The 24026-nt window shown below is 50.2% G+C and overlaps 1 protein-coding gene across 12 annotated transcripts in view; it reads left to right on the forward strand.

Moving 5' to 3' along the window:
• Positions 1–24026, forward strand: part of MAPK8IP3 (mitogen-activated protein kinase 8 interacting protein 3) — a 115835-nt gene that overhangs the window by 78063 nt on the left and 13746 nt on the right. For all 12 annotated transcript variants that reach the window (XM_073553614.1, XM_073553619.1, XM_073553617.1 and 9 more), the window contains 2 exons: positions 3758–3943; positions 5316–5459. In XM_073553614.1, the coding sequence (XP_073409715.1) occupies positions 3758–3943; positions 5316–5459 (330 nt within the window). The remainder of the gene's footprint in view (positions 1–3757; positions 3944–5315; positions 5460–24026) is intronic.

Raw genomic sequence — 24026 nt, forward strand, 5'->3', positions numbered from 1 at the left:
TCCATATATTTTCTCTTGGATTCAGGTCCGGTGATCGACTCGGCCATTCCTGCAGCTTTATTTTCTTTCTCTAAAACCAATTGAGAGTTTCCTTGGCTGTGTGTTTGGGATCATTGTCCTGCAGTGGCGGATTAAGTGGACTATGGGCCCGGGGCTGTTCATAAAACCTGGGCCCCTGTACCCCCCTTCCCACCTGAGCGCTGCGGTCCCCGTGCGGGAATTGACAGCCGTACGGACCGCAGCACTTGGTTTGCTGCGGGTCCACACGGAAAACCCGCCACCATTCCACCACGTGTGGACATGGCCTAAAAAGACGTTGCACATAAGCTGTAGGCCTACGGCCAATACGCACAAAATCGCCCAACGTGATCCTGGCCATAGGGGATCCACTTTAATGTCCCAACTTTAATTTGAAGTCCCCTTACTTCATCCATTGCAGTCCCCTATCACCCACTCACTTCATCTGCAGTGCCGCTTCATCATTTGCAGCCCCTTATCCCCCCTTCCATTTCATCATGTGCAGTCCCCTTCCCCCCCAACTTCATGTGCAGCCCCACTCCCCCATCATCATGTGCAGTTAATTTTACCCCCACATCATGTGCAGTCCCCCTTACCCCCACTTCATGTGCAGTGCCCCTTACCCCCAATTCATCATGTGCAGTCCCCCTTACCCCCAATTCATCATGTGCAGTCCCCCTTACCCCCAATTCATCATGTGCAGTCCCTCTTACCCCCAATTCATCATGTTCAGTCCCACTTACCCCTTAATTCATCATGTGCAGTTCCCCTTACCCCCAATTCATCATGTGCAGTCCCACTTACCCCTTAATTCATCATGTGCAGTCCCACTTACCCCTTAATTCATCATGTGCAGTCCCACTTACCCCTTAATTCATCATGTGCAGTCCCACTTACCCCTTAATTCATCATGTGCAGTCCCCCTTATCCCCCACTTCATCATGTGCAGCCCCACTTATCCCCCACTTCATCATGTGCAGCCCCACTTATCCCCCACTTCATCATGTGCAGCCCCACTCACCCCCCTTCATCATATGCAGCCCCACTCACCCCCCTTCATCATGTGAAGCCCCCACTCATCCCCCCTTCATCCTGTGAAGCCCCCACTCACCCCCTTCATCCTGTACAACCCCAGTCACCCCCCTTCATCATATACAGCCCCCAGTCACCCCCCTTCATCATATACAGGCCCCAGTCACCCCCCCTTCATCATATACAGGCCCCAGTCACCCCCCTTCATCATATACAGGCCCCAGTCACCCCCCGTCATCATATACAGCCCCCAGTCACCCCCCCGTCATCATATACAGCCCCCAGTCACCCCCCGTCATCATATACAGCCCCCAGTCACCCCCCCGTCATCATATACAGCCCCCAGTCACCCCCCCGTCATCATATACAGGCCCCAGTCACCCCCCCTTCATCATATACAGCCCCCAGTCACCCCCCTTCATCATATACAGCCCCCAGTCACCCCCCCCTTCATCATATACAGCCCCCAGTCACCCCCCCTTCATCATATACAGCCCCCACTCACCCCCCCTTCATCATATACAGCCCCCACTCACCCCCCCTTCATCATATACAGCCCCCACTCACCCCCCCTTCTTCATATACAGCCCCCAGTCACCCCCCTTCATCATATACAGCCCCCAGTCACCCCCTTCATCATATACAGCCCCCAGTCACCCCCCCTTCATCATATACAGCCCCCACTCACCCCCCTTCATCATATACAGCCCCCAGTCACCCCCCGTCATCATATACAGGCCCCAGTCACCCCCCCCTTCATTGTGTACAGCCCCCACTCACCCCCTCCCCCATTTAATTCATTTTATAAATAAAAAAAAAATAAAAAAAGTTCCCCATACTTACCTCACAGGCGGCTCGCTCCCCAGCAGCGCCTCTGCTTTCAGCATCCTCCGGGACATGTCGGCGCGTGCACGATGACGTCATCGCGCACGCCTGACATCTGACCCGGAAGTACAGCCGGAGGGAGCCGGAGCTGAGCAGCCGTCAAGGTGACGGCCGTGCACAGCTCCCGGCCCCTCATAGAATGTGACGCGGGCGGCTGTCTGCTGCCGGCGGCGTCACAGCACAGGGCACGGCCGGCCCTGTACAGGTGCTGGGGGAGCGGTCCGGGTGGCATTTGCCCCTCTGCCACCCGGCCCCGCCCCTGCGCCTGCCCCTGCCCCTGGGCCCCCAAAAAACCTTGGGCCCGGGGCGACCGCCCCATCCGCCCCTATTAAGATCCGCCATTGGCTGAAATGTCCACCCTTGTTTCATCTTCATCATCCTGGTAGATGGTAGCAGATTTAATCAAGAATGTCTCGGTACATTTGTCCATTCATCCGTCCTTCAATACAGGTGCAAAGTAATGATGAGACAATCATTCACAACCTACAGGTTCATGGAGGGGGCGAAAACTGCACACAAAAAAAGGCTTGCATAGGACACTGGTCACACACATTTACTGCCCAGTGCCTGACTTACAGCCTATAAGTGACAGTCATACTATTCTATGGGAAACTACCGATACTGATATTTTACGGACGATCTACAATGTTTAAGAATGATTTTCTTTAACTCTCAGCTTCTATAATGTATAACAACCTAAGAAATACTCTATCATGGGATCCTTATAGTAGACAGTGGCCACAATATATTTCTATAAGACACATCCAGGTTAATTAAAACTGTGTGATCCTTCATTTCCCAAAAGGAAATCGAACACTTACTGGCAGAGTTTCTCACGGACCTGATCTCTGGGGGTCCCAGGAGCGAGATAAGCTGTAGCTAACTGATTGTAGTATAACCCTGCAGTCATACTTTCTTCCATTTGTCTCTGGCTTTCTGCTACTATACATTTAGCTGTTTTGCCAAAAGTAAAGGACAGATTGGAGCGAACATGACTGCAGGATCAGACTATGCAGCCTGTTGTCTATTACCAGCGGTGCACCCTGCATCGGATCCATAGAAACTATACAGTAGGACATTTTTTTTAATTAAAATCTATTGCTTAATGTTTCATTTTATATGCAGAGAGTTAAAAAAAAAAGTGGTTCAGCGTAGTTTCCAACCTAGGTGTTTTGCGTCTATATCTATCCTCCTTCTTTCTTGATTGAGAGCTCTGACTTTACAGCTGCCAGAGGAAGGTGCAGATGAAAACAAGTAGGTGCACTGAAAAAGGTGCACTGCACTACTCGACCACACCAACTGTGCACTGAGCATCTGTGCTTGGTTTGAACAGTCATTTTGTGCTGCTGACAGGCTTCCTTTAAATTCAAGAGATCAATCAATAAGTAACTTCCTTTTCAGTTGAAGAGATGTGGCAGGATCATTCATTACTGCTTACTTATGCCATGCCCTGCAGTCCTGGTGGGATGACGCCTCTCACGTTACATGTTCCGCAGTTATTCCCTAAACAGTCCGAATACAAAAGATGGCTACAGCTGAATGGGCCAAGCATCTCCACTCATGAGATGCACCTTTCATGTCTTCTATTGGAAGTCCAGGCTTTAGCAAATGTTGTTCCAGTAGGAGCCTGGTTAGAGAAATTTCGAGCAGCACATAATATGAGATGTCCTACTAGACAAAGGTAGTTTGATGAGAAGAAGGTCTTCACATTTGGGTTGTGTCTACATGGGTTGGTCCAGTAAGAGCGCCATCTGTAGAGGCAGCTGATCTTGCCCTTATAAGAGGCCACACCATATCACTTACTCCTTTTATGTGTTTTCAGCCAACAAGACATCTCCTACATCTTCTGGAGAAGTAGCGAGGGCCGGTGGTGGAGTCATCCACGTGTACAGCGATGAGAACAGTGAAAAGTCTGCAGGCAGCTTCATACCATACTGCTCTATGGCTCAGGCCCAGCTCTGCTTCCATGGCCACCGTGATGCCGTCAAGTTCTTTGTGTCTGTACCAGGTAACATCTACATATTTTTAGTTTTGATTACTGCAAATTAGGGTTCCCCAAACTCTTATCTTGAGATCCACATTCCCCCTGCACATGAGACTAATGTTGGCTGAACATGCTGATATCGATGGGTTCGGCAGATGGGTCTAATATTTACGGGGGGGCTCCGACCGACTGATGGCCAAGAGAGATGTCGATTGCACGTGTCCGATTTCAGACTGCTGATTGGACTGAGATAAGCCACTGATGTGTCATTCGGCAGCTTTCTCATAGGGAACACAGGATCACACGGCCTAGAAAGCGCTCCTGTGTATGGGAGTGTCGGCTGACTGCTATCTAATGAGTGTGGACAGCCTTAGATATGATCGCGAGCCAAATCCATAGTTTCCCCACATTACAAAACTCAATATATGGTCACTGCATGTCATTATTGTTTATCTCCACATACAGTAATGTAATAAATGTGCGATACAATATCTATAGAAATAATATAGATCGAGGCTGCTATCATGCTCTCTTTAGAAACGCAAATCACTGAGGTATGTACCCAATTTTCAAATAAATCATATAAAACGCAACTTTTAATAGTATTATTAGGAGACAATTTTATTATTATTATTCATGATAAATTGTCAGAAGTAGGGCATTATGTTGACCTGACTACAAGGGGATATGCAAATGGTTGACTGCACCTGCATATACTTATAGAATTTCTGTGTTGTGATAGATCTTCTATGGGAGTAACGCTCTGCTTATATACTTCCCAGTGTAATTGCCTGTTTGGCTGTTCTCTGTATGCCCTTGTTATAAGGATTCCCTTATCTGATATAGTGCACGTACCATATGATGTATCAGAGATAGGGTACTACCTTGACCTTATTTTATAACATATGGTGCCTTTAATTTTGATTCCTTGCACCCTATTTATACATTTTTTGTTAGGGTCTTTCTAGGGAGAGCGAGGGATAGCCACCGACGAGTGGGGGCACCATCGCACAGGTCTAGGGTGCCAGCCTCCATAGTTAGGTAGGGAGACATCAGTCCAATATTAGGGTGCACTCCTATTTTTCCTCACTTATCTTTGCAGACAAAAATGTTCTTTGTGAGTCATAATTGTTATTGTTTTTGTTGATAAAATTGTCTTTCCTAATAATACTATTAAAAGTTACGTTTGATATGATTTATTTGAAAATTGGGTACATATCTTGGTGATTTGCTTAGTTAACTTTGATGGTACCTTGTTCTCTTATGTCCGGTGACCTCTTTAGCAATGCCAGCTGATACGCCGGTGACAGTATAGGTAACAGACTCCTAGGCCCTATTAGATCGTTCCCAGGCTTTTCCATCATGTCCATCACCTAACCATTGTGTGTGTTGTCAGGTAACGTGCTGGCCACCCTTAATGGCAGCGTGCTGGACAGTCCCTCTGAGAACCCAGGCACACCATCTGCTGAGACGGAGGAACAAAAACTGAAGAATGTTCTAGTGCTGAGCGGAGGAGAGGGTTACATTGACTTCAGAATTGGTGAGTTCATTGTTTTATCTCTTTGCAACAAAATTCATTCCACATGTGCCCTCATTTGTTGTGTCGCTATGACTTCAAGCATGTCCTGACAGTGCATGTGTCCTGACAGTCTGGAAATCACAGTTTCACATCAACTAGGGGGGCTCCAGTTGACGGACATCTCTCTATATAAAAATGAATGTGTGTGTGTATCACCAACCAATCACGAAGCATCTTTCATTTCACCAGAGCTGTTCAAAAGAAGCTGAGCTGTGATTGGTTGCTATGAGCAACAGTTTTCCCACTTGACAACACCTCAGCAGACACTGACATGGTGGGAGAAATCTAGCATCCCTGGGAATATAAGCTCCCAGCCATTGTCTGACCCCAGAGAGGAGCAGAGAGCACATGACAGAAATGAATCACCCCCTCCCATGCCCATATACCCATCACACATCCTCCATCCCGTAGGCACATCTTCCCTCTTAAAGGGATCATTGGTATGGAGGTCAGAGCAAATCCATCCAGCACTTTGGTTTTGACCTTAGGCCTCTCTTAAAGGGATCGCCGGTATGGAAGTTAGGACCATTCCACTCAGCTCTGTGGTTCTGATCCCAGGGTCTCTTAACCGCTTCCCGACCGCCCACTGTAGATAAACGTTGGCGCTTGCTGGGCTTTGTGCAGCGCCGACGTTTATCTACTGTCGGCGGTTTTGTGCCCCCCGGGACCCCCACATACCTTACAACGCGGGGATCCCGGTGCACAATGCATGCTGGGACCCCCAACGTCATCGAGACCTGATTGGTTCAGGTCCTGATGACGTCAGCGTCACAGCAGCCAATGGGAGCGATCGCTGGGAAAGCTGCTTGTTTCCCGGAGATCTCACTCATTGTAACGCGGCTTCTCCTCTGATCTAACACTGACAGATGATCAGAGGTGAAGCAGCGTTACTGTGTGACTAGATCGCTGCCTGGCACAGCTGTGCCAGGCAGCGATCTTGTCACACAGTTACGCTGCTTCACCTCTGATCACCTGTCATTGTGAGATCAGAGGAGAAGTCGCGTTATTATGTGCCAGGCAGCGATCTTGTCACATAGTAACGCTGCTTCACCTCTGATCATCTGTCAGTGTGAGATCAGAGGAGAAGTGGCGTTACTATGAGTCAGATCGCAGCGCAGCGATCTTGTCATAAAAATAGAAAAAGTAAAGAAAAGAAAAAGCAGGTACACAGGCTAGGGTTAGGGCTAGGGTTAGGGTTAGGGTTAGGGCTAGGGCTGGGATTAAGGTTATGGGTGTGTTGGTGTTAGGTTTGTGGTTAGGGTTATGGTTAGGGCTGAGATTAGGCTTAGGGGTGTGTTGGGGTTAGGGTTGGAATTAGAATTGGGGGTTTCCACTGTTTAGGTACATCAGGGGCTCTGTAAATGCAATATGACGCCCGCAGACCATTCCATCAAAGTCTGCATTTCAGAACGTCACTACTTCCCTTCCGAGCCCCACCGTGTGCCCAAACAGTAGTTTTCTCCCACATATGGGGTACCAGCGTACTCAGGACAAATTGGACAACAACTCTTAGGGTCCAATTTCTCCTGTTACCCTTGTGAAAATAAAAATTGGGGGCTAAAAGATCATTTTTGTGGAAAAAAAATGATTTTTTTTATTTTCACGGCTCTACATTATAAACTTTAGTGAAACACTTGGGGGTTCAAAGTGCTCACCACACATCTAGATAAGTCCCTTGGGGGGGTCTAATTTCCAAAATGGGGTCACTTGTGGGGGGGTTTCCACTGTTTAGGTACATCAGGGGCTCTCCAAATGCGACATGGCATCCGATCTCAATTCCAGCCAATTCTGCACTGAAAAAGTCAAACGTCACTCCTTCCGTTCTGAGCTCTGCCGTGTGCTCAAACAGTGGTTTAGCCCCACATACGGGGTATTGGCGTATTCGGGAGAAATTGCACAAAAAATTTTGTGGTTCATTTTCTCTTTTTACACTTGTGAAAATAAAAAAAAATGGTTTTGAAGTAAAATGTTTGTGAAAAAAAGTTAAATGTTTATTTTTTCCTTCCATATTCCATTCATTCATGTGAAGCACCTGAAGGGTTAATAAACTTCTTGAATGTGGTTTTGAGTACATTGAGAGGTGCAGTTTTTAGAATGGTGTCAGTTTTGGGTATTTTCTGTCATATTGACCCCCCAAACTCACTTCAAATGTGAGGTGGTCCCTAAAAAAAATGGTGTTGCAAATTTTGTTGTAAAAATGAGAAATCGCTGGTCAACTTTTAACCCTTATAACTTCCTAAAAAAAAAAATTATGTTTCCAAAATTGTGCAGATGTAAAGTAGACATGTGGGAAATGTTATTTATTAACTATTTTGTGCGATATCACTCTCTGATTTAAGGGCATAAAAATTAAAAGTTTGAAAATTGCAAAATTTTCTAAATTTTCGCCAAATTTTGATTTTTTTAACAAATAAGCGCAGCTCATATCTAAAAATTTTTACCACCATCATGAAGTACAATATGTCATGAGAAAACATTGTCAGAATCAGTAGGATCTGTTGAAGCGTTCTAGAGTTATGACCTCATAAAGTGACACTGGTCAGAATTGAAAAAATTGGCCCGGTCACGAAGGCAAAAACAGGCTCGGGTGCGAAGGGGTTAAAGGGATCATTGGTATGGAATTTAAGGCAAATCTACTCTGTGCTTTGGTACTGACCCCAGGCCCTTCTTCAAGGCATCTCCGGTATGGAAGTCAGGGCAAATCCATCCAGCGCTTTAATTCTGACCCCAGGCTCTCTTAAAGGGATCCCCGGTATGGAAGTCAGGGCATTTGCCTTCAAATGCTCTGGTACTGACCCCAGGCTCTCTTAAAGGGATCTCGTGTATGGAAGTTAGGGCAAATCCCTCGGTGCTCTGATTCTGACCCCAGGGTTCTATTAAAGGGATCTTTGGTATGCAACTCAGGGCAAATCCACTCAGCCGCTCTGGTTCTGATCCCAGGCTCTCTTAAAGGGATCCCCGGTATGGAAGTCAGGGCAAATCCACTCAGCGCTCTAGTTCTGACCCAAGTCCCCTCTTAAAGGGATCTCCAGTATGGAAGTGAGGGCAAATCCACTCTGCGCTTTGGTACTGACCCCAGGCCTCACTTAAAGGGATATCCGGTATGGAAGTTAGGGTAAATCCCTCAGCACTCTGATTCTCACTACAGGCTTCAATTAAAGGGATCATTGATATGGAGGTCAGGGCAAATCCACTCAGCGCTCTGGTTCTGACGCCAGGCTGATGGGATGATGTGGAATATTAGTGGTAGTTGTCCGGTAGCTCTGGCTGACGGGATGATGTTGGATATTAGTGGTAGTAGTCCGGTAGCTCTGGCTGACGGGACGATGTGGGATATTAGTGGTAGTAGTCCAGTAGCTCTGGATGATGGGACGATGTGGGATATTAGTGGTAGTAGTCCGGTGGCTCTGGCTGACCGGACGATGTGGGATATTAGTGGTAGTAGTCCAGTAACTCTGGCTGACGGGACGATGTGGGATATTAGTGGTAGTTGTCCAGTGGCTCTGGCTGATGGAATGATGTGGGATATTATGGATAGTAGTCCGGTAGCTCTGGCTGATGGGACGATGTGGGATATTAGTGGTAGTAGTCCGGTAGCTCTAGCTGACGGGATGATGTGGGATATTAGTGGTAGTAGTCCGGTAGCCCTGGCTGACGGGATGATGTTGGATATTAGTGGTAGTTTTCCAGTGGCTCTGGCTGACGGGATGATGTGGGATATTAGTGGTAGTAGTCCGGTAGCTCTGGCTGACGGGACGATGTGGGATATTAGTGGTAGTAGTTCGGTGCCTCTGGCTGACGGGATGATGTGGGATATTAGTGGTAGTAGTCCGGTGCCTCTGGCTGACGGGATGATGTGGGATATTAGTGGTAGTAGTCCGGTGGCTCTGGCTGACGGGATGATGTGGGATATTAGTGGTAGTAGTCCAGTAACTCTGGCTGACGGGACGATGTGGGATATTAGTGGTAGTTGTCCAGTGGCTCTGGCTGATGGAATGATGTGGGATATTATGGATAGTAGTCCGGTAGCTCTGGCTGACGGGACAATGTGGGATATTAGTGGTAGTAGTCTGGTAGCTCTGGCTGACGGGATGATGTGGGATATTAGTGGTAGTAGTCCGGTAGCTCTGGCTGACGGGACGATGTGGGATATTAGTGGTAGTAGTCCGGTGCCTCTGGCTGACGGGATGATGTGGGATATTAGTGGTAGTAGTCCGGTAGATCTGGCTGACGGGACGATGAGGGATATTAGTGGTAGTAGTCCGGTAGCTCTGGCTGACGGGACGATGTGGGATATTAGTGGTAGTAGTTCGGTGCCTCTGGCTGACGGGATGATGTGGGATATTAGTGGTAGTAGTCCGGTGGCTCTGGCTGACGGGATGATGTGGGATATTAGTGGTAGTAGTCCAGTAACTCTGGCTGACGGGACGATGTGGGATATTAGTGGTAGTTGTCCAGTGGCTCTGGCTGATGGAATGATGTGGGATATTATGGATAGTAGTCCGGTAGCTCTGGCTGACGGGACAATGTGGGATATTAGTGGTAGTAGTCTGGTAGCTCTGGCTGACGGGATGATGTGGGATATTAGTGGTAGTAGTCCGGTAGCTCTGGCTGACGGGACGATGTGGGATATTAGTGGTAGTAGTCCGGTGCCTCTGGCTGACGGGATGATGTGGGATATTAGTGGTAGTAGTCCGGTAGATCTGGCTGACGGGACGATGAGGGATATTAGTGGTAGTAGTCCGGTGGCTCTGGCTGACGGGATGATGTGGGATATTAGTGGTAGTTGTCCAGTGGCTCTGGCTGACGGGATGATGTGGGATATTAGTAGTAGTAGTCCGGTAGCTCTGGCTGACGGGATGATGTGGGATATTAGTGGTAGTAGTCCAGTAGCTCTGGCTGACGGGATGATGTGGGATATTAGTGGTAGTAGTCCGGTGGCTCTGGCTGATGGGATGATGTGAGATATTAGTGGTAGTTGTCCTGTGGCTCTGGCTGACGGGATGATGTGGGATATTAGTGGTAGTAGTCCGGTAGCTCTGGCTGACGGGATGATGTGGGATAATTGTGGTAGTTGTCCAGTGGCTCTGGCTGGCGGTATGATGTGGGATATTAGGGGTAGTTGTCCGGTGGCTCTGGCTGACGGGATGATGTGGGATATTAGTGGTAGCAGTCCGGTAGCTCTGGCTGACTGGATGATGTGGGATATTAGTGGTAGTTGTCCAGTGGCTCTGGCTGAGGGGATGATGTGGGATATTATGGGTAGTAGTCCGGTAGCTCTGGCTGACGGGATGATGTGGGATATTAGTGGTAGTAGTCCGGTGGCTCTTGCTGACGGGATGATGTGGGATATTATGGGTAGTAGTTCGGTAGCTCTGGCTGACTGGATGATGTGGGATTTTAGTGGTAGTAGTCCGGTAGCTCTGGCTGACGGGATAGTGTGGGATATTTGTGGTAGTAGTCCAGTTGCTCTGGCTGACGGGATGGTGTGGCATATTATGGGTAGTAGTACGGTAGCTCTGGCTGACGGGATGATGTGGGATATTAGTGGTAGTAGTCCAGTGGTTCTGGCTGACGGGATGGTGTGGGATATTTGTGGTAGTTGTCCAGTGGCTCTGGCTGACGGGATGGTGTGGGATATTAGGGGTAGTAGTCCGGTAGCTCTGGCTGACGGGATGATGTGGGATATTAGTGGTAGTAGTCCGGTGGCTCTGGCTGACGGGATGAGGTGGGATATTAGTGGTAGTAGTGTGGTAGCTCTGGCTGACGGGATGATGTGGGATAATAGTGGTAGCTGTCCAGTGGCTCTGCCTGACGGGATAATGTGGGATATTAGGGGTAGTAGTCCGGTGGCTCTGGCTGATGGGATGATGTGGGATATCAGTGGTAGTTGTCCAGTGGCTCTGGCTGACGGGATGATGTGGGATATTATGGGTAGTAGTCCGGTGGCTCTGGCTGACGGGATGATGTGGGATATTAGTGGTAGTAGTCCGGTAGCTCTGGCTGACGGGATGATGTGGGATATTAGTGGTAGTAGTCCGGTAGCTCTGGCTGACGGGATGATGTGGGATATTAGTGGTAGTAGTCCGGTGGCTCTGGCTGATGGGATGATGTGAGATATTAGTGGTAGTTGTCCAGTGGCTCTGGCTGACGGGATGATGTGGGATATTCTGGGTAGTAGTCCGGTAGCTCTGGCTGACGGGATGATGTGGGATAATTGTGGTAGTTGTCCAGTGGCCCTGGCTGGCGGGATGATGTGGGATATTAGGGGTAGTAGTCCGGTGGCTCTGGCTGACGGGATGATGTGGGATATTAGTGGTAGCAGTCCGGTAGCTATGGCTGACTGGATGATGTGGGATATTAGTAGTAGTTGTACAGTGGCTCTGGCTGAGGGGATGATGTGGGATATTATGGGTAGTAGTTCGGTAGCTCTGGCTGACGGGATGATGTGGGATATTAGTGGTAGTAGTCCGGTGGCTCTGGCTGACGGGATAGTGTGGGATATTTGTGGTAGTAGTCCGGTGGCTCTGGCTGACGGGATAGTGTGGGATATTTGTGGTAGTAGTCCGGTGGCTCTTGCTGACAGGATTATGTGGGATATTTGGGGTAGTAGTCCGGTAACTCTGGCTGACGGGATGATGTGGGATTTTAGTGGTAGTAGTCCGGTAGCTCTGGCTGACGGGATGATGTGGGATATTAGTGGTAGATGTCCAGTGGCTCTGGCTGACGGGATGATGTGGTATATTATGGGTAGTAGTCCGGTAGCTCTGGCTGACGGGATGATGTGGGATATTAGTGTTAGTAGTCCGGTAGCTCTGGCTGACGGGATGATGTGGGATATTAGTGGTAGTTGTCCAGTGGCTCTGGCTGACGGGATGATGTGGGATATTAGTGGTAGTTGTCCAGTGCCTCTGGCTGGCGGGATGATGTGGGATATTAGGGGTAGTAGTCCGGTGGCTCTGACTGACGGGATGATGTGGGATATTAGTGGTAGTAGTCCGGTGGCTCTGGCTGATGGGACGATGTGGGATATTAGTGGTAGTAGTCCGGTAGCTCTGGCTGACTGGATGATGTGGGATATTAGTGGTAGTTGTCCAGTGGCTCTGGTTGACGGGATGGTGTGGGATATTAGTGGTAGTATTCCGGTAGCTCTGGCTGACGGGATGATGTGGGATATTAGTGGTAGTAGTCCGGTGGCTCTGGCTGATGGGATGATGTGGGATATTAGTGGTAGTAGTCCGGTGGCTCTGGCTGATGGGACGATGTGGATTTTTATGGGTAGTAGTCCGGTAACTCTGGCTGACGGGATGATGTGGGATATTATGGGTAGTAGTCCGGTAAGCTCTGGCTGACGGGATGATGTGGGATATTATGGGTAGTAGTCCGGTATCTCTGGCTGACGGGATGATGTGGGATATTAGTGGTAGTAGTCCGGTAACTCTGGCTGACGGGATGATGTGGGATATTAGTGGTAGTAGTCCCGTGGCTCTGGCTGATGGGACGATGTGGGATATTAGGGGTAGTAGTCCGTTGGCTCTGGCTGACGGGATGATGTTGGATATTAGTGGTAGTTTCCTGTGGCTCTGGCTGACGGGAGGATGTGGGATATTAGGGGTAGTAGTCCGGTAGCTCTGGCTGACGGGATAATGTGGGATATTAGAGGTAGTAGGCCGGTGGCTCTGGCTGACGGGATGATGTGGGATATTATGGGTAGTAGTACGGTAGCTCTGGCTGACGGGATGATGTGGGATATTAGTGGTAGTAGTCCAGTGGTTCTGGCTGACGGGATGGTGTGGGATATTTGTGGTAGTTGTCCAGTGGCTCTGGCTGACGGGATGGTGTGGGATATTAGGGGTAGTAGTCCGGTAGCTCTGGCTGACGGGATGATGTGGGATATTAGTGGTAGTAGTCCGGTGGCTCTGGCTGACGGGATGAGGTGGGATATTAGTGGTAGTAGTGTGGTAGCTCTGGCTGACGGGATGATGTGGGATAATAGTGGTAGCTGTCCAGTGGCTCTGCCTGACGGGATAATGTGGGATATTAGGGGTAGTAGTCCGGTGGCTCTGGCTGATGGGATGATGTGGGATATCAGTGGTAGTTGTCCAGTGGCTCTGGCTGACGGGATGATGTGGGATATTATGGGTAGTAGTCCGGTGGCTCTGGCTGACGGGATGATGTGGGATATTAGTGGTAGTAGTCCGGTAGCTCTGGCTGACGGGATGATGTGGGATATTAGTGGTAGTAGTCCGGTAGCTCTGGCTGACGGGATGATGTGGGATATTAGTGGTAGTAGTCCGGTGGCTCTGGCTGATGGGATGATGTGAGATATTAGTGGTAGTTGTCCAGTGGCTCTGGCTGACGGGATGATGTGGGATATTCTGGGTAGTAGTCCGGTAGCTCTGGCTGACGGGATGATGTGGGATAATTGTGGTAGTTGTCCAGTGGCCCTGGCTGGCGGGATGATGTGGGATATTAGGGGTAGTAGTCCGGTGGCTCTGGCTGACGGGATGATGTGGGATATTAGTGGTAGCAGTCCGGTAGCTATGGCTGACTGGATGATGTGGGATATTAGTGGTAGTTGTCCAGTGGCTCTGGCTGAGGGGATGATGTGGGATATTATGGGTAGTAGTTCGGTAGCTCTGGCTGACGGGATGATGTGGGATATTAGTGGTAGTAGTCCGGTGGCTCTGGCTGACGGGATAGTGTGGGATATTTGTGGTAGTAGTCCGGTGGCTCTGGCTGACGGGATAGTGTGGGATATTTGTGGTAGTAGTCCGGTGGCTCTTGCTGACAGGATGATGTGGGATATTTGGGGTAGTAGTCCGGTAACTCTGGCTGACGGGATGATGTGGGATTTTAGTGGTAGTAGTCCGGTAGCTCTGGCTGACGGGATGATGTGGGATATTAGTGGTAGATGTCCAGTGGCTCTGGCTGACGGGATGATGTGGTATATTATGGGTAGTAGTCCAGTAGCTCTGGCTGACGGGATGATGTGGGATATTAGTGTTAGTAGTCCGGTAGCTCTGGCTGACGGGATGATGTGGGATATTAGTGGTAGTTGTCCAGTGGCTCTGGCTGACGGGATGATGTGGGATATTAGTGGTAGTTGTCCAGTGCCTCTGGCTGGCGGGATGATGTGGGATATTAGGGGTAGTAGTCCGGTGGCTCTGACTGACGGGATGATGTGGGATATTAGTGTTAGTAGTCCGGTGGCTCTGGCTGATGGGACGATGTGGGATATTAGTGGTAGTAGTCCGGTGGCTCTGGCTGACTGGATGATGTGGGATATTAGTGGTAGTTGTCCAGTGGCTCTGGTTGACGGGATGGTGTGGGATATTAGTGGTAGTATTCCGGTAGCTCTGGCTGACGGGATGATGTGGGATATTAGTGGCAGTAGTCCGGTGGCTCTGGCTGATGGGATGATGTGGGATATTAGTGGTAGTAGTCCGGTGGCTCTGGCTGATGGGACGATGTGGGTTTTTATGGGTAGTAGTCCGGTAACTCTGGCTGACGGGATGATGTGGGATATTATGGGTAGTAGTCCGGTAGCTCTGGCTGACGGGATGATGTGGGATATTATGGGTAGTAGTCCGGTATCTCTGGCTGACGGGATGATGTGGGATATTAGTGGTAGTAGTCCGGTAACTCTGGCTGACGGGATGATGTGGGATATTAGTGGTAGTAGTCCCGTGGCTCTGGCTGATGGGACGATGTGGGATATTAGGGGTAGTAGTCCGTTGGCTCTGGCTGACGGGATGATGTTGGATATTAGTGGTAGTTTCCTGTGGCTCTGGCTGACGGGAGGATGTGGGATATTAGGGGTAGTAGTCCGGTAGCTCTGGCTGACGGGATAATGTGGGATATTAGAGGTAGTAGGCCGGTGGCTCTGGCTGACGGGATGATGTGGGATATTAGGGATAGTAGTCCGGTAGCTCTGGCTGACGGGATAATGTGGGATATTAGAGGTAGTAGTCCGGTAACTCTGGCTGACGGGATGATGTGGGATATTAGTGGTAGTTGTCCAGTGGCTCTGGCTGACGGGATGATGTGGGATATTATGGGTAGTAGTCCTGTAGCTCTGGCTGACGGGATGATGTGGGATATTAGTGGTAGTAGTCCGGTGGCTCTGGCTGACGGGATGATGTGGGATATTAGTGGTAGTAGTCCGGTGGCTCTGGCTGACGGGATGATGTGGGATATTAGTGGTAGTAGTCCGGTAGCTCTGGCTGACGGGATGATGTGGGATATTAGTGGTAGTGGTTCGGTAGCTCTGGCTGACGGGATGATGTGGGATATTAGTGGTAGTAGTCCGGTAGATCTGGCTGACGGGACGATGAGGGATATTAGTGGTAGTAGTCCGGTGGCTCTGGCTGACGGGATGATGTCGGATATTAGTGGTAGTTGTCCAGTGGCTCTGGCTGACGGGATGATGTGGGATAATAGTGGTAGTAGTCCGGTGGCTCTGACTGACGGGATGATGTGGGATATTAGTGGTAGTAGTCCGGTGGCTCTGGCTGACGGGATGATGTCGGATATTAGTGGTAGTTGTCCAGTGGCTCTGGCTGACGGGACGATGAGGGATATTAGTGGTAGTAGTCCGGTGGCTCTGGCTGACGGGATGATGTCGGATATTAGTGGTAGTTGTCCAGTGGCTCTGGCTGACGGGATGATGTGGGATATTAGTGGTAGTAGTCCGGTGGCTCTGACTGACGGGATGATGTGGGATATTAGTGGTAGTAGTCCGGTGGCTCTGGCTGATGGGACGATGTGGGATATTATGGGTAGTAGTCCGGTAACTATGGATGACGGGATGATGAGGGATTTTAGTGGTAGTAGTCTGGTAGCTCTAGCTGACGGGATGATGTGGGATATTAGTGGTAGTATTCCGGTAGCTCTGGCTGACAGGATGATGTGGGATATTAGTGGTAGTAGTCCGGTGGCTCTGGCTGATGGGATGATGTGGGATATTAGTGGTAGTAGTCCCGTGGCTCTGGCTGATGGGACAATGTGGGATATTAGGGTTTGTAGTCCGTTGGCTCTGGCTGACGGGATGATGTGGGATATTAGTGGTAGTTTCCTGTGGCTCTGGCTGACGGGAGGATGTGGGATATTAGGGGTAGTAGTCCGGTAGCTCTGGCTGACGGGATAATGTGGGATATTAGAGGTAGTAGGCCGGTGGCTCTGGCTGACGGGATGATGTGGGATATTAGGGGTAGTAGTCCGGTAACTCTGACTGACAGGATGATGTGGGATATTAGTGGTAGTAGTCCGGTGGCTCTGGCTGATGGGATGATGTGAGATATTAGTGGTAGTTGTCCAGTGGCTCTGGCTGATGGGATGATGTGGGATATTAGTGGTAGTAGTCCGGTAGCTCTGGCTGACGGGATGATGTGGGATAATTGTGGTAGTTGTCCAGTGGCTCTGGCTGGCGGGATGATGTGGGATATTAGGGGTAGTAGTCCGGTGGCTCTGGCTGACGGGATGATGTGGGATATTAGTGGTAGTTGTCCAGTGGCTCTGGCTGAGGGGATGATGTGGGATATTATGGGTATTAGTCCGGTAGCTCTGGCTGACGGGATGATGTGGGATATTAGTGGTAGTAGTCCGGTGGCTCTTGCTGACGGGATGATGTGGGATATTATGGGTAGTAGTTCGGTAGCTATGGCTGACGGGATGATGTGGGATTTTAGTGGTAGTAGTCCGGTAGCTCTGGCTGACGGGATGGTGTGGGATATTTGTGGTAGTTGTCCAGTGGCTCTGGCTGACGGGATGGTGTGGGATATTAGGGGTAGTAGTCCGGTAGCTCTGGCTGATGGGATGATGTGGGATATTAGTGGTAGTTGTCCAGTGGCTCTGGCTGACGGGATGAGGTGGGATATTAGTGGTAGTAGTCTGGTAGCTCTGGCTGACGGGATGATGTGGGATAATAGTGGTAGTTGTCCAGTGGCTCTGCCTGACGGGATAATGTGGGATATTAGGGGTAGTCCGGTGGCTCTGACTGATGGGATGATATGGGATATCAGTGGTAGTTGTCCAGTGACTCTGGCTGACGGGATGATGTGGGATATTATGGGTAGTAGTCCGGTGGCTCTGGCTGACGGGACAATGAGGGATATTAGTGGTAGTAGTCCGGTGGCTCTGGCTGACGGGATGATGTGGGATATTAGTGGTAGTAGTCCGGTGGCTCTGGCTGATGGGATGATGTGAGATATTAGTGGTAGTTGTCCAGTGGCTCTGGCTGACGGGATGATGTGGGATATTAGTGATAGTAGTAGTCCAGTAGCTCTGGCTGACGGAATGATGTGGGATAATTGTGGTAGTTGTCCAGTGGCTCTGGCTGGCGGGATGATGTGGGATATTAGGGGTAGTAGTCCGGTGGCTCTGGCTGACGGGATGATGTGGGATATTAGTGGTAGCAGTCCGGTAGCTCTGGCTGACTGGATGATGTGGGATATTAGTGGTAGTTGTCCAGTGGCTCTGGCTGAGGGGATGATGTGGGATATTATGGGTAGTAGTCCGGTAGCTCTGGCTGACGGGATGATGTGGGATATTAGTGGTAGTAGTCCGGTGGCTCTGGCTGACGGGATAGTGTGGGATATTTGTGGTAGTAGTCCAGTGGCTCTGGCTGACGGGATGGTGTGGCATATTATGGGTAGTAGTCCGGTAGCTCTTGCTGACGGGATGATGTGGGATATTAGTGGTAGTAGTCCAGTGGTTCTGGCTGACGGGATGGTGTGGGATATTTGTGGTAGTTGTCCAGTGGCTCTGGCTGACGGGATGATGTGGGATATTAGGGGTAGTAGTCCGGTAGCTCTGGCTGACGGGATGATGTGGGATATTAGTGGTAGTTGTCCAGTGGCTCTGGCTGACGGGATGATGTGGGATATTATGGGTAGTAGTCCGGTAGCTCTGGCTGATGGGATGATGTGGGATATTAGTGGTAGTAGTCCGGTGGCTCTGGCTGATGGGACGATGTGGGATATTATGGGTAGTAGTCCGGTAGCTCTGGCTGACGGGATGATGTGGGATATTAGTGGTAGTAGTCCGGTGGCTCTGGCTGATGGGACGATGTGGGATATTATGGGTAGTAGTCTGGTAGCTCTTGCTGAGGGGATGATGTGGGATATTATGGGTAGTAGTCCGGTAGCTCTGGCTGACGGGATGATGTGGGATATTAATGGTAGTAATCCGGTGGCTCTAGCTGACGGGATGATGTGGGATATTATGGGTAGTAGTTCGATAGCTCTGGCTGACGGGATGATGTGGGATTTTAGTGGTAGTAGTCCGGTAGCTATGGCTGACGGGATAGTGTGGGATATTTGTGGTAGTAGTCCAGTGGCTCTGGCTGACGGGATGGTGTGGCATATTATGGGTAGTAGTCCGGTAGCTCTGGCTGACGGGATGATGTGGGATATTAGTGGTAGTAGTCCAGTGGTTCTGGCTGACGGGATGGTGTGGGATATTTGTGGTAGTTGTCCAGTGGCTCTGGCTGACGGGATGGTGTGGGATATTAGGGGTAGTAGTCCGGTAGCTCTGGCTGGCGGGATGATGTGGGATATTAGTGGTAGTAGTCCGGTGGCTCTGGCTGATGGGATGTTGTGGGATATTTGTGGTAGTTGTCCAGTGGCTCTGGCTGAGGGGATGATGTGGGATATTATGGGTAGTAGTCCGGTAGCTCTGGCTGACGGGATGGTGTGGGATATTTGTGGTAGTTGTCCAGTGGCTCTGGCTGACGGGATGATTTGGGATATTAGTGGTAGTAGTCCAGTGGCTCTGGCTGACGGGATGATGTGGGATATTATGGGTAGTAGTATGGTAGCTCTGGCTGACGGGATGATGTGGGATTTTAGTGGTAGTAGTCCGGTAGCTTTGGCTGACGGGATGGTGTGGGATATTTGTGGTAGTTGTCCAGTGGCTCTGGCTGACGGGATGATGTGGGATATTAGTGGTAGTAGTCCAGTGGCTCTGGCTGACGGGATGATGTGGGATATTATGGGTAGTAGTCCGGTAGCTCTGGCTGACGGGATGATGTGGGATATTAGTGGTAGTAGTCCGGTGGCTCTTGCTGACAGGATGATGTGGGATATTTGGGGTAGTAGTCCGGTAACTCTGGCTGACGGGATGATGTGGGATATTAGTGGTAGTTGTCCGGTAGCTCTGGCTGACGGGATGATGTGGGATATTAGTGGTAGTTGTCCGGTACCTCTGGCTGACGGGATGATGTGGGATATTAGTGGTAGTTGTCCAGTGGCTCTGGCTGAGGGGATGATGTGGGATATTATGGGTAGTAGTCCGGTAGCTCTGGCTGACGGGATGATGTGGGATATTAGTGGTAGTAGTCCGGTGGCTCTGGCTGACGGGATGGTGTGGGATATTAGTGGTAGTTGTCCAGTGGCTCTGGCTGACGGGATAGTGTGGGATATTTGTGGTAGTAGTCCGGTACCTCTGGCTGACGGGATGATGTGGGATATTAGTGGTAGTAGTCCGGTAGCTCTGGCTGACGGGATGATGTGGGATATTAGTGGTAGTAGTCCGGTGGCTCTTGCTGACAGGATGATGTGGGATATTTGGGGTAGTAGTCCGGTAACTCTGGCTGACGGGATGATGTGGGATTTTAGTGGTAGTAGTCCGGTAGCTCTGGCTGACGGTATGATGTGGGATATTAGTGGTAGTTGTCCAGTGGCTCTGGCTGACGGGATGATGTGGGATATTCTGGGTAGTAGTCCGGTAGCTCTGGCTGACGGGATGATGTGGGATATTAGTGGTAGTTGTCCGGTGACTCTGGCTGATGGGATGATGTGGGATATTATGGGTAGTAGTCCGGTAGCTCTGGCTGACGGGATGATGTGGGATATTATGGGTAGTAGTCCGGTATCTCTGGCTGACGGGATGATGTGGGATATTAGTGGTAGTAGTCCGGTAGCTCTGGCTGACGGGATGATGTGGGATATTAGTGGTAGTTGTCCAGTGGCTCTGGCTGACGGGATGATGTGGGATATTAGTGGTAGTTGTCCAGTGGCTCTGGCTGGGAGGATGATGTGGGATATTAGGGGTAGTAGTCCGGTGGCTCTGACTGACGGGATGATGTGGGATATTAGTGGTAGTAGTCTGGTAGCTCTAGCTGACGGGATGATGTGGGATATTAGTGGTAGTAGTCCAGTAGCTCTGGCTGACGGGATGATATGAGATATTAGTGGTAGTTGTCCAGTGGCTCTGGCTGATGGGACGATGTGGGATATTATGGGTAGTAGTCCGGTAACTCTGGCTGACTGGTTGATGTGGGATTTTAGTGGTAGTAGTCTGGTAGCTCTAGCTGACGGGATGATGTGGGATATTAGTGGTAGTAGTCCAGTAGCTCTGGCTGACGGGATGATATGAGATATTAGTGGTAGTTGTCCAGTGGCTCTGGTTGACGGGATGGTGTGGGATATTAGTGGTAGTAGTCCGGTGGCTCTGGCTGATGGGATGATATGGGATATTAGTGGTAGTAGTCCAGTGGCTCTGGCTGATGGGACGATGTGGGTTTTTATGTGTAGTAGTCCGGTAACTCTGGCTGACGGGATGATGTGGGATATTATGGGTAGTAGTCCGGTATCTCTGGCTGACGGGATGATGTGGGATATTAGTGGTAGTAGTCCGGTGACTCTGGCTGACGGGATGATGTGGGATATTAGTGGTAGTAGTCCCGTGGCTCTGGCTGATGGGACAATGTGGGATATTAGGGGTAGTAGTCCGTTGGCTCTGGCTGACGGTATGATGTGGGATATTAGTGGTAGTTTCCTGTGGCTCTGGCTGACAGGAGGATGTGGGATATTAGGGGTAGTAGTCCGGTAGCTCTGGCTGACGGGATAATGTGGGATATTAGAGGTAGTAGGCCGGTGGCTCTGGCTGACGGGATGATGTGGGATATTAGGGGTAGTAGTCCGGTAACTCTGGCTGACGGGATGATGTGGGATATTAGTGGTAGTAGTCCGGTGGCTCTGGGTGACGGGATGATGTGGGATATTAGTGGTAGTTGTCCAGTGGCTCTGGCTGACGGGATGATGTGGGATATTATGGGTAGTAGTCCGGTAGCTTTGGCTGACAGGATGAGGTGGGATATTAGTGGTAGTTGTCCGGTGGCTCTGGCTGACAGGATGATGTGGGATATTAGTGGTAGTAGTCCGGTGGCTCTGGCTGACGGGATGATGTGGGATATTAGTGGTAGTAGTCCGGTAGCTCTGGCTGACGGGATGATGTGGGATATTAGTGGTAGTAGTTCGGTAGCTCTGGCTGACGGGATGATGTGGGATATTAGTGGTAGTAGTCCGGTGGCTCTTGCTCACGGGATGATGTGGGATATTATGGGTAGTAGTCCGGTAACTCTGGCTGACGGGATGATGTGGGATTTTAGTGGTAGTAGTCCGGTAGCTCTGGCTGACGGGATGATGTGGGATATTAGTGGTAGTTGTCCAGTGGCTCTGGCTGACTGGATGATGTGGGATGTTAGGGGTAGTAGTCTGGTGGTTCTGGCTGACGGGATGATGTGGGATATTATGGGTAGTAGTTTGGTAGCTCTGGCTGACGGGATGATGTGGGATATTAGTGGTAGTAGTCCGGTGGCTCTTGCTCACGGGATGATGTGGGATATTATGGGTAGTAGTCCGGTAACTCTGGCTGACGGGATGATGTGGGATTTTAGTGGTAGTAGTCCGGTAGCTTTGGCTGATGGGATGGTGTGGGATATTTGTGGTAGTTGTCCAGTGGCTCTGGCTGACGGGATGATGTGGGATAATATGGGTAGTAGTCTGCTAGCTCTGGCTGACGGGATGATGTGGGATATTAGTGGTAGTAGTCCAGTGGCTCTGGCTGACGGGATGATGTGGGATATTATGGGTAGTAGTCTGGTAGCTCTGGCTGACGGGATGATGTGGGATATTAGTGGTAGTAGTCCGGTGGCTCTTGCTGACAGGATGATGTGGGATATTTAGGGTAGTAGTCCGGTAACTCTGGCTGACTGGATGATGTGGGATTTTAGTGGTAGTAGTCCGGTAGCTCTGGCTGACGGGATGATGTGGGATATTAGTGGTAGTTGTCCAGTGGCTCTGGCTGACGGGATGATGTGGGATATTCTGGGTAGTAGTCCGGTGGCTCTGGGTGACGGGATGATGTGGGACATTATGGGTAGTAGTCCGGTAACTCTGGCTGACGGGATGATGTGGGATTTTAGTGGTTGTAGTCCGGTAGCTTTGGCTGACGGGATGATGTGGGATATTAGTGGTAGTTGTCCAGTGGCTCTGGCTGACGGGATGATGTGGGATATTCTGGTTAGTAGTCCGGTAGCTCTGGCTGACGGGATGATGTGGGATATTAGTGGTAGTAGTCCGGTGTCTCTGGCTGATGGGATGATGTGGGATATTAGTGGTAGTAGTCCTGTGGCTCTGGCTGATGGGACAATGTTGGTTTTTATGGGTAGTAGTCAGGTAACTCTGGCTGACGGGATGATGTGGGATATTATGGGTAGTAGTCCGGTAGCTCTGGCTGACGGGATGATGTGGGATATTATGGGTAGTAGTCCGGTATCTCTGGCTGACGGGATGATGTGGGATATTAGTGGTAGTAGTCCGGTGACTCTGGCTGATGGGATGATGTGGGATATTAGTGGTAGTAGTCCCGTGGCTCTGGCTGATGGGACGATGTGGGATATTAGGGGTAGTAGTCCGGTAGCTCTGGCTGACGGGATAATGTGGGATATTAGAGGTAGTAGGCCGGTGGCTCTGGCTGACGGGATGATGTGGGATATTAGGGGTAGTAGTCCGGTAACTCTGGCTGACGGGATGATGTGGGATATTAGTGGTAGTAGTCCGGTGGCTCTGGGTGACGGGATGATGTGGGATATTAGTGGTAGTTGTCCAGTGGCTCTGGCTGACGGGATGATGTGGGATATTATGGGTAGTAGTCCGGTAGCTTTGGCTGACAGGATGAGGTGGGATATTAGTGGTAGTTGTCCGGTGGCTCTGGCTGACAGGATGATGTGGGATATTAGTGGTAGTAGTCCGGTGGCTCTGGCTGACGGGATGATGTGGGATATTATGGGTTGTAGTCCTGTAGCTCTGGCTGACGGGATGATGTGGGATATTAGTGGTAGTAGTCCGGTGGCTCTGGCTGACGGGATGATGTGGGATATTAGTGGTAGTAGTCCGGTGGCTCTGGCTGACGGGATGATGTGGGATATTAGTGGTAGTAGTCCGGTAGCTCTGGCTGACGGGATGATGTGTGATATTAGTGGTAGTAGTTCGGTAGCTCTGGCTGACGGGATGATGTGGGATATTAGTGGTAGTAGTCCGGTGGCTCTTGCTGACAGGATGATGTGGGATATTTGGGGTAGTAGTCCGGTGGCTCTTGCTGACAGGATGATGTGGGATATTTGGGGTAGTAGTCCGGTAGCTCTGGCTGACGGGATGATGTGGGATATTAGTGGTAGTTGTCCAGTGGCTCTGGCTGACGGGATGATGTGGGATATTCTGGGTAGTAGTCCGGTGGCTCTGG

The sequence above is a fragment of the Dendrobates tinctorius genome, unplaced genomic scaffold, assembly GCF_039654945.1.
Source record: "Dendrobates tinctorius isolate UK_male_01 unplaced genomic scaffold, ASM3965494v1 ptg000202l, whole genome shotgun sequence".
Lineage (NCBI taxonomy): Eukaryota > Metazoa > Chordata > Amphibia > Anura > Dendrobatidae > Dendrobates > Dendrobates tinctorius.